Consider the following 10,410-nt stretch of genomic DNA (forward strand, 5'->3'; position numbering starts at 1 on the left):
GGAAATCCCCCCCTCAACTGCACAGCTGTAGCTTTGAACTCAGCTCCTGGTACTTGTGACCACAAGCAGGAGCTTTGAGAGAAGAAGAAAAAAAAAACAACCAACCAACAAACCCCAAACCAAGGCGGAGGCAAGGTATTTGTTTACTTTCAAAGAACCGTTTTTGCTCCCCAACAGCCCGGAGGAAAGCATCTCTTCCGCCCCACCGAGCCCACCAGCCCTGGTGGGGGGAGGCGTGTCTCCTGGGTCAGTACTCAGAGAAGCTGCTGGGAAATCAGGGTGGGGGGTGTGGGGGTGTGTGTGTGTGTGTGTGCAGATTATGCGCTCATGGGCTGAGCAGAAGCCTCAGCAGGAGTTTCACAACCTGACCCACGAGTGGGATGCTGGTGAGGCGGCTGTGTGATGCTCATCACCGGTATACAGCCAGCTCTGTGGTTCCCCATGGGCAGAGCAGGGCAGACCCACACCATCGCCAGGCTGGGATGCACTGGGGCAGGCATGAACTGCTGCATCTCTCCCTCTGCCATCCCCTCTGTTTAAACAGATCTCAAGGAAAACCAGGACCAAATGCTGCTGCAGCAGCTGCCCCAGCTCCTCTCTAGAGCACCCCCCAACCAGCGAGGGTTTCTCACAGCCGGGTGCCATTTAGGTGGTGCTGGCTCTGCCGCTGGAACGACGAGCACGGTGGAAGAGAAGAAAGAGCCAGAGCCTCCCGCCCGCTCCCCGGGACCGGCTCCGGCAGCTGTTTCCAATAGATCCAGGGATGGCTTTACAAGAGAAAAATAGGGAACAAAAGGTAGGAGAAAATCCAAGTTTCCAAGGTAAGGAAGGAAATGATCAGGAGAACAGGAAAGCCTCACTCGTACCCAATACACGGTGTCCTGACCTAACGAACCTCCCCGCTGCCCGCCACAGTAGGACAGGGACCACCCCCCCCCTTGCCATACCACCAGCCAGCCTCCCCAGCAGAGCGGCTGCCGGCCCCTCGCCCTCTTTGTTCCTCCAAAGGGACCCCGGAAAGCAGGGGAGGGCAGGGCTGCGAGCTTTGTGCTCGCCCGGAGCCGAGCATCTGCTGGGGGGCGACCGCTCCCCCCGCAGCCCACCGCGCCGGCGGCAGGTCCCCTCGCCGGCCTCACCGCGCTCGCCCACGTGGCCGTGGCGCCGCCGGGGCAAACAATGGGATGGCGCGGGCTGCCGCGCTCACCACGCAAGGCCTTCCTCCTCCTCCTCCTCGCTGCAGGTTTTGCCTGCCACCGGGAGCTGGCCCCTCTCAAGCACCGGGGCAGGAGGGGAAGGGGAGTTAAAAAAAAAATACAAACCCCCCACAGAAAATAAATTTAAAAAAAAAAAAGAGAGACTCAAATCCGCCTCGTTGCTGCACAACGGTTCATGTAAGGCGAGGACAGGCTGACCCGTGCACAGAGACAGGCAATAGAGATGGCAGAGTGGGGACCTCCGTGGGCAGCACCCAGGCACCCACTCCAGCACGCAGGGGTGGAGGGGGTCCCCATCTGTGGGACAAACCCCCAACTGCCCTTCCATTATCAGCCAGGATTGAAGAAATCCTCCCCTCTCCTCCTGTCCCACTCCTGGCTTTTCCAGGGAAACCCCTCCGGGATTGGAGCTGGAGAAACTTTGCACCGTCACACGATTTGTTGACATAAATCCCATCCTCTGCCTTACTTTTGCAGAGGCACTCGGGGTGGGGTAGAGGGGGGGGAACGTCTGTTTCCATTTGAAACTGTCAAAATTAGCATTCAGTAATTAAAAATCACACCCTTTCTCTTAATAACCTAACCAGCATGATACAATCAGGTTGTGCCAACTCTTTAATCTAATTGACTAATTACAGATTTTAATTTAGTCAGTTACTGAACAACTGTTGACAATTTGTTTTCATTAGGGACAGAACAGGATAAATATTTAGGCTCCCCAGTCAAAGACTAAGACATAAGCTCTGGGCTCTGACCTCCAGTTTCATGCCAGCAGCTTCTCCATCAGCAACACCCATGGAAAGGTGCTGCTCTGAAACACCCCGGTCCCACTGCTGGGCAGCAGAAAGTGTGGCAGCACTCTGTTGTGAGAGCCAATATTGTTTAAAATATAAAATTATAAACTAATCCATCTTTGCACAGCACTCCAGTAAAAGCAGGGTTTAAGAGACGCTCAGGCTTACAGGCAAGATAGCACACCAGTACCCTAAACTGGGACGGAAGGTTGAGTCCAGAGTGCTGCCAGGAAAGGGAATTGCTGTACTTTTTTTTTTTTCTTCTCCAAAGTGATGTGGAGTTTTGCAGCTGCTCCTGGCAGCCCGCCACTCCTGAAGGAAACTCCTCTCTCTGGTTACCTACCAGGGAACCCTCTCCTTGCAGAGCAGAGCTGGATGGAGCCCAGACAGAGCACGGTCCCATGCAGAGACAGGATGGAGCTACATGGCTGAGTCCCATGCCCAGGGCTCAGGCAATGCCTGTGGGGGCTCCCAGGGACCACACAAAGCTGTTCCCAACCCCTGTCCCTGCGTTGTGCCAAACTTGCCCTCAAAACACCTGCTCTCCTACGCAGCATGGTAGAGGTGCTCATGGACCACCACCACCATCACCACCACTGCAGAAGCGCTTGTGGACCACTGCCATCACACCTGATGGTCCCACACCCACCCCATGCAGCTGTGGGTGCTTGGAGCAAGTCTCACAGCCTTTGCTGGTGCTGGAGCAAGAAGACAGACTGGCATGGGAAAGGTGACAGTCACACTGAACCCCTCATGCATGCAGAGCATCAACTCCCAGGAGGGGTCCCATGCGTCCATCTCACCCACCGAGGTGCCAAGCCATGAGGTGGCCACACAGAGCCCCAGGGAACAGAAGATGCTGTGACCACAAAGAGACGCCCCCCTGCAGCCCAGGGATGCCCAGGCAAGCAATGCTGAGACGAGGTGCCTATTCCGCAGCCAGACAGGGCACAATGGGTAGATCCAGCAGAAAAGGACCATTTCCCATGCCTCACAAAGTGTGGCTGGGAGGGCACTTACACCAGGGGAAACAGCTGGGTTTGGGGTTCACACTCCAGTGCCTGGGTGACACCCCTAGCCCATATGGCCAACAGGCCAAAACCCTTCCAGCTCCCTGGGTTTCACCTCGTTCCCCACTGAGCAGTTTTGCAGACCAATGCCAGGAAGCCTGAATGCTACACTCACCCATCTCCAGGGGCTTCAGAAACCCCCCTCACCAAGATCTCAATCCAAGGGCAACTGTTTCAGATGGTGGGGAAAAAGGAGGAGCCCTGGTTGTCCCTAACCAGGATGGGAGGGCACAAGCCTCAAGCACACCACCTTCTCCCTGATCAACCCACACCTTTCCAGCAGCAACCGCCCCCACTGCAGCAGAGCATCCTTACAAACCCAAGTTAGAAGGAACTGCAGCAGCTTTCCAAAGTTTAAAAAAAAAAAAAAAAAAATCAATGCTTTGTGTTAATGGCAAGTTGAAGCCACCGCTCCGCAGATCCTCCACTGCAAAGAAAACATTTCAAATGCTCCCAAGTGTGGGTCCTTCTCAGGGCGGAGCTGGGGGGAGCACAGGAGAGGAAGGATGAAGTCAAAGTCTCCAGTAGCCAGACTACCCTGATTTTTCTCTCCTGCACGTTGACACTCCAAGCTGGCCATGCAGGCAAAGCAATACCACAAAAAGTATGTAGCAACAGTCAACTAGATTTAAGTTCATTTTATGTAGCTCGAGGCCAAAATCGACTGAAGTGGTTCTGGTGATCAAGTTTTCTGCAATTCCCCTTTCTATGTATTACCTCTTTGACAGAAATTCACTGCGGTATTTAAACTGGCAGTCATCACTGCTAACTCAAATTGTATTGGCTTTCATGGCGTTGAAATGCTCAACTGCGACCAGCCATCAGCCAATTCCCAGATAACGCGGCGGCTGAAATCCCCTGTCATGCCGAGCGATCCCGTTGCAAGCTCGCCGGCTTCGGGAGCATGCAGGAGCACACCGTGATGCTGGCACACTCACTATGGGGCTTTGCCTGGTGGAGGAGCCCAAATCGACAGCTACAGGTTGAGTTTTAGGAGTTGCTGGGTGCTCGTGGTGCTGTTAACTTCAATGAACTCTTCTGGTACAAGTGGGAGAGGCTGACTAGTAACTCTCTGACCAGCAAAACTCGTTAGTTGTGTTAACAGACTCACAGCCTTGCCGGAGACGGAAGGAAAGAGAAGCACGGCATTCCTCCTGCCTGCGTCAGGTGAACACCTGCTCCCATCACCCCTCTCTGAACAAGCACCTTTTTTCTGAGTCCCAGCAGCCTTTTGTCCCAGCTTAGCAGAAAACCCTTGGGGGAAAGTTAAAAAGCAACATTCCAAAGCCACCACAAGAGCCTGGGGCTTTCAAGGGTCCCCCCAAAAAAGAGGGGTGGGATTTCTCCTTTTTTATTTTTCCTCGCTAAAGAGTTAAATATCAAAAACTGGAGGGGGAAATTGGCGATTTGTCCTGCTGCTCCTAATAGTTTTCACACAGTTATGCTGGGAAATGAAGTGGAAATGACACAGCATGCAAATCCCACCGTTAGCATGCCGCTAACAAGGCGCACCGCTCGCCCTCCCAAAGACATCTCCCAGGCGAGCACCACTCCGATACTGGCTATGGGAGGGCGGCATGCCAAACCCTGGCTGGCCTGGCACCACCGCACTGCTCCTGGAGAGCATCCCCCTGTTTTGTCCTTAGAGCAGCACCATAAATATCATCATCTTTGGGTAAATAAACACCATTTTCAGGCAAACACCAAGCTGGCCATGCAGAGGTTGTCCATTGTTGGCCAAGTGTAAATATCCTGCTCTACCAATCTGGGCCAAGACTTATTTTGGGATATTTTTAACCATAACCACCATATGAAGCAATTCATGACTCACTGGTCCAGCCCCATTTGGGGTTCATACCCTGTTTTTCGCTGCCATGCACCTGCAGGGTTTGGTGCATTCCAGCTCCGGTGCCCAACAGCAACGCCAGCCACCATGCTCACCAGTACCGGCAGCCCGCCCCAGCATGGAGGCTGGCAAGAAACAAGGCACTATTCACGCTCCCCCAGTTATCATTCCGTTCTTTGGTCAATATTTAAGTTTTGGCTGGGTAGGTCCCTCGCCCTGTAAAGTACACGTGGTGCCACGAAAACACTGCTCTTCAGAGAGGGACTGTGCCATGAGCATCCGGCACTGGCCATGCCGGGGGGGAGAAGCATAACTCGCGTTTGAGGCCAAAACACACCCAGTGAAACCAAACTAGTGCCACCAAGCCAAGGCACAAGGGAGTGAAAATCTTCTTAGCAGTCTTAGCAGTAAAACCCAAAAGGTAAAGCACTTGGGGCTGTTACAAAACTGCATTACACCGAGAATTAGAAACAATCAGGATTGTGTCTATTTACTGTAAGCTTAAAGCAACGTGTATTAAAGAAGTTTATGCGAATCATCTAATGCACTCAGGCCTATTGTTAGAATTATTACCAAGCTAAAAAAAGATTAATTTCTCTAAATACACTAAATCCTCAGACATGATGAGGAGACTGCTGTGAACGGAGCAATACCATCTCTTGGTTGCTAATGCCATCTTCACCTGCGGCTCTGCTGCCCAAAGATCTCCCTTTGCCTTGCTCCTGATGAGCCTGCTGTCCCAACCAGGCTCCAAAAACCGCCCAGAATTTGGCCCAAAATGCCCAAGAAGTGAGCAGCTAACCACACCGAGCTGAGCACTGGAGGATGTGCCACCAGTTGTCAGCTCTGACCCTCGGTTCAGAAGTTCACCATCTTAACCCAACCCAGTAAAAACAAGCGATGCAGAGAGCGGCCACAGGGCGGGACTGACAGACGGACAAATCCCCACCTAGCAAATACCCAGACTCACTTCTCCTGTGCCCCAGTGGGACAGGCATCTTTCCACCTGAGGCGGAGAGGAGAAGTAGCTCAGCAGCCAGACGAGGCTCTCCAGAAGCCCAGCACTGCCCGTGCCCCAGGGCCACCACTGCATCCAGCGCCAGCATACAAGAGTGCCGTGGAGGTCCCCGAGACACTTGCCTGGTGCTGCTCACCGGCAAACCCTCATGCATCCCAACCCAGGCATGCTGCGGCAACGAGAAACTCGGCAAGGGAGGAAGAAATGGTTTCCATACCATAGGCTCCCCGGAGCAGACAAAACCAGCTCCTGCTACAGGGTTTAAACTCACTTGACTGGGGTCCAAGCCCACAGCCAGGTGATTAATCCTTTGAAGCAAATTCCTCCTGACGCCACTGATGCAGACGACGCGCGCGGGACAGTAGCAGGCAGCCCACCCATCGCCCACCGCAGCCAACATGCCACACGCCCTCGCAGAGGAGTCTTTTTGGGAGACACCTCAGCCCCGGCACCCTGCCCCAGGAGCATCATCCCTGGGTCACACCAACACCCTGGCAGAGAACAACCCAAAATACCAATAGACGAGCTGCACACCATTAACCAAGGGGGTCTGCAACACCACCTTCAATGAGCAAACACCTCTACCTTGCTGGTCTCAAGGGAGGACTCAAGACAACCAAGGAAGCCCCCAGCCTTGCCAAAGGCAGGGAGACATTCATTGGGGTATTCAATGATGTTTTGGGGAATCCCTCCCTCCCCCTCACCGCAATCCAACCTCTGCCCACCTTTTGAGATGTCCTCAGCATAAAACATCTCCCCATCGATCCTCTAGTAAATGCTTTGCTGTGCATTGCTGTGCAGAAGTGCTTAATTCTACCAGTAGCCTGAATGCCTTTAAGTGCTTAAGATAAGTATCTGAACTAATTTACATAATTGCAACATTATGAAATACTGTTCAGTCAAATCAGAACTTTGTTGGTTAAAAAAGAAAACAACACACACACTTTTGCCAGTGGGTTACGTTGGCCCTCGGTGAGCCGAAGAGGCCAGAGCTCCCCAACGCCATAATTACCGTGAGGATCAGAAACTTGTTACTCACGTAGTCATGAAAGGCTTTCGCTTCACTCGAATGTTCACAAGTGTCTCGCCTTTCGGGAGCTGCGCAGTAAAGGTCCCAAAACACGCTGCGTGGCGGAGAAAGTCAAGAGAGGAGGCAGTTATTCATCAGGGCTCACGCACCGAAATGGGGAGGGGGGGTCATCAGAGGTGAGCAGCTTCCCACATCGCTGGGCCCACAGTCGGCGAGGGGACCTCAGCTGGAGCCAAGCTCGACACCACTCGGACCTCTGGAACCGCCTGACCCAGTGCTGCTGCTCTCAGGATGGGCGACGCTGGGTGTTTGAAGTGCCAAAAGCAGCCTTGAAGGGGTAACAACCGCGGGGCTCCAGGGACTTCTCCAGCCCTCACAGCAGCGCTGCCACCTGGCCCTGCCTTCCCCCCGGGGAACCCCAACGCCCCCGCCACAACTCGGGTCCCTCCGGCCATCCCCGCCGCCTTTCCGGCCCCGAGGGCTGCCAGGCAGGAGGCCTCCCCGCCGGCCTGCCGCCTCCAGGCCCGCCGCCGCTGCCCGCCCGCTCCCGCGGGGCCGGGGCTGGCTCCGCCGCGCCCCGACGCCCTACGGGGGAGCAGGGAGCGAGGAGCCGGAGCGGTTCGGGGCTCGGCGAGCCCCACGACACGCCGCTGCTGACTCACGGCGGGGCTTTACCCCCTGGGGCCGTGCTCCGCCGGTGCGACACCCCCCGTGTGCGTGTGTGTCCCCACGGGCATCCTGGCACCCCACCCGCGACGGGGGGACCGTGGGGTGATCTCCCCCTGCCCGGCACTTACCACCACCAGGAGTGCAGGAAGCCGGGGGGCTCGCCCAGCGTGATGTTCTTCTCCCACCGGATCTGCGGGAGAGAGAAAGCGGCGGGGTGGGGGGGGTGGTCACGAGTGGGCGTGGGCCCCCACGCGCGGCGACCCCCCGGCGCCGCCGCCGCCCCGCGCAAGATGGAGGGCGGGCGTGCGGCGGCGGCGGCGCACAAAGGGCGCGGGGGGCGGCGGGGCTCACCTCGGACAGGAAGGTCTGCGCCGACTTCTGGGCGCCGACGTGCAGCAGGTACTCGTAGACGTACAGCGCCAGCCTGCAACAGCCGAGCGGCGGGTCGGCGGGGAGGGGAAGGAAGAGGAGCAACCCCCCCCACACACACCCCCTCACCAACACCCCCACCCCTTACAAAGCCGCCCCACCGCCGCCGCCGCTCCGCTAACCCCTGCTTACTTCTCCCGCGCCTGCCCGTCCGAGGGCACCGCCGAGCCCTTCCCTTTGGCGAACATGGTCCGCGCCGAGGAGGGAGGAGCGGCCGCCGCCGCCGCCACCACCACCACCACCACCACCACTACCACCTCCTCCTCCTCCTCCTCCGCTGCCGCTGTCCCTGCTGCCGCTGCCGCCACCACCACCACCACCGGGAGCCGCTCTGCCCGCCGCTGAGGGAGCGCCGGGGGCTGTCAGAGCGCCGGCCGCCGCCGCGCCCCCATCGCCCCGCGCCCGCCGCCGCTCGCTGCGCCCGCCGCGCCGCTGGCCGCGCACCCGAACGTGGCCGCGCCGGGCGCCGCCCCCCCTCCACCGACGGGCGCTCGCTCCCGCCAATCACCAGCGAGTAAAGGCGGGGCCGACCCGCGCCACGCCCCCCTCCGGAGGCGGCGGGCGGCCTCCTGCGGTGAGGAAGGAGGGAGGGAGAAAGGCGACGCGCGGTCCTAGCGTTCCCCCGGCTCAACCCGCGAGCGGCAAAACCCCCCTCAACGTGGCGCCGCGCCATGGCCCTTTAAGGCGCCGGGCCGCGGCGCGCAGCGCCCGCTGATTGGTCGGCGCCGCGGAGACCTCGGAAGGGGGGCCTTGAAACCGCCCGCCGGGCGATGAAGGGGAGGAGGAGGAGGGGGAAGCGCCTCGGTGCGCCCGGGCGGGCGCTGCCTCTGGCCGCGGCGCCGGGCGGGACCCGCCGGGGCCGGGCCGGAGGCGGGGGGCCCCCCGCCTCCGGCCCGGCCCCGGCGGGTCCCGCCCGGCGCCGCGAATCCCCAACTCTGCGCTACGGGCGGTTACCTCAGGGCCAAGGCGGCCTGGCTATGAGGAGCCCTGAGGGGAGCTTGGGGCCGATCGTCCGTGTCCCGTCCCCCCGTCCCCCCCCCCGGTTGCCAACTTCACCGCCTGTAGTCACGGGGCGAGGCTTGCTGCGGGGCCTCGCTGCCTGTTTTGCTTCGGCTGCCCTTAAAAACAAGGCGGAAACTCCCCCCCCGGGTTGGGTGGTGCTGTGGCCTGGTTATGGGAGGGGTGTCCGAGCCCCGCAGCCATGCTGGGGTCCCTCAGAGTGGGCTGTGGGGAGGCCTTTTGCCTCGGGGGTTTGCTTGGGTAAGGCCATGGTGCACCCTTGCTTCAGAAGGCTGGGCTTTGCACCCCTAGCCAATGCAGGAGCCCACCGAACGAAACAGTGCTCCCGGCTTCTGGAGGCAGTTTCCACGGGAACGAGATATTGGGAGCAGCACAAAAATAAGGGCTTCAGAGAGCTCTTACCCCCCTCCTGCCCCGGCCTTACCCCTACCTCCAAAATGGCTCGCTGAACAAAACCCAGCAGGGACGGAGGCTGCACGCTGGGTTGGGGTTATGTGATTAGTTACCAGTGGTTAAAATCGGGAGGTTACATGCATCGAACCTCATTGTGCAAAACGCTGGAAGAGCTTGAGTTTGAGCAGGGCTATTCGCGCCCAGCAACCCTCCTGCAAGGCTTGGGGCGGCAGCATGGGGAGCTACGGGGCGTAGGAGTAACTCCTCCGGCGGCGGGTAGTGCTGCTGCGTGCCCGTGGGAATGTTCACGGCCATCAGGACCTGCCTGAGCAGGGCCAAACTCGCTTTAAAGCAAGGTTTAAAACAAACGGGGGGGGTGGTGTAAGAAAAAAAAAAATTATCTCCTTGCAATGCGGTAGGTCAAAAAGGATCAAAACTTGAAGGCATCCGAGATCCTCTCTCTTTGGAAAGAGAAAACCTGGCACTTCGCAGCAGTTTTGTTTTGCAGGGTGGGGGTTGGGGTGATGGCAGAGATGATGAGACAGGAGTTAGGGGCTTTGCTCTGTGCACGCCTCTGCGGCAGAGACCAGAGGGTCAGGCTGGACAAATCCCAGACTTTGTGTCTCCTGAGCCTTTGCATCCCTCTGCTGCTCTGATGGGCTCAAAAATAACTGGGAGCCTCCCCTGGGACTGAGGCTATGGGATAAATTTGACCCTCCAGCAGCACGTGAGATGTTCACTGAATATCTCTGGTTAAAAATAATACCCTCATATTCCATACCTTCTGCGTGGAGGGGGAAGGCATGATCGGTGCGGTGCCCTCAGCAGCAAAAGGGCCTCTCTGCGCCCAGAATATCACCCTGCCCCGCTCCTGTTCATCGTGAGCTTGTTTTCTTTTAGCACACTGATTTTCTGGGGTAGGTGAGC

The 10,410-nt window shown here is 57.8% G+C and overlaps 1 protein-coding gene across 27 annotated transcripts in view; it reads right to left on the reverse strand.

Annotated features, from left to right (window-relative positions):
- SSBP3 (single stranded DNA binding protein 3) overlaps positions 1 to 8,278 on the reverse strand; it is a 55,031-nt gene extending 46,753 nt beyond the window's left edge. For 24 of the 27 annotated variants that reach the window (XM_086463251.1, XM_086463275.1, XM_086463271.1 and 21 more), the window contains exons 1-4: positions 8,203 to 8,278; positions 7,993 to 8,065; positions 7,770 to 7,831; positions 6,982 to 7,066 (exon numbers count right to left, since the gene is read on the reverse strand). In XM_086463251.1, the coding sequence (XP_086319377.1) occupies positions 6,982 to 7,066; positions 7,770 to 7,831; positions 7,993 to 8,065; positions 8,203 to 8,258 (276 nt within the window). In that variant the 5' untranslated portion in view covers positions 8,259 to 8,278. The remainder of the gene's footprint in view (positions 1 to 6,981; positions 7,067 to 7,769; positions 7,832 to 7,992; positions 8,066 to 8,202) is intronic. The other 3 variants (XM_086463279.1, XM_086463274.1, XM_086463262.1) reach the window with 2 other exon arrangements.
- Between the last annotated feature and the right edge of the window lie 2,132 nt (positions 8,279 to 10,410).

This window comes from Leptosomus discolor, chromosome 3 (genome assembly GCF_034619465.1).
Source record: "Leptosomus discolor isolate bLepDis1 chromosome 3, bLepDis1.hap2, whole genome shotgun sequence".
NCBI lineage: Eukaryota > Metazoa > Chordata > Aves > Leptosomiformes > Leptosomidae > Leptosomus > Leptosomus discolor.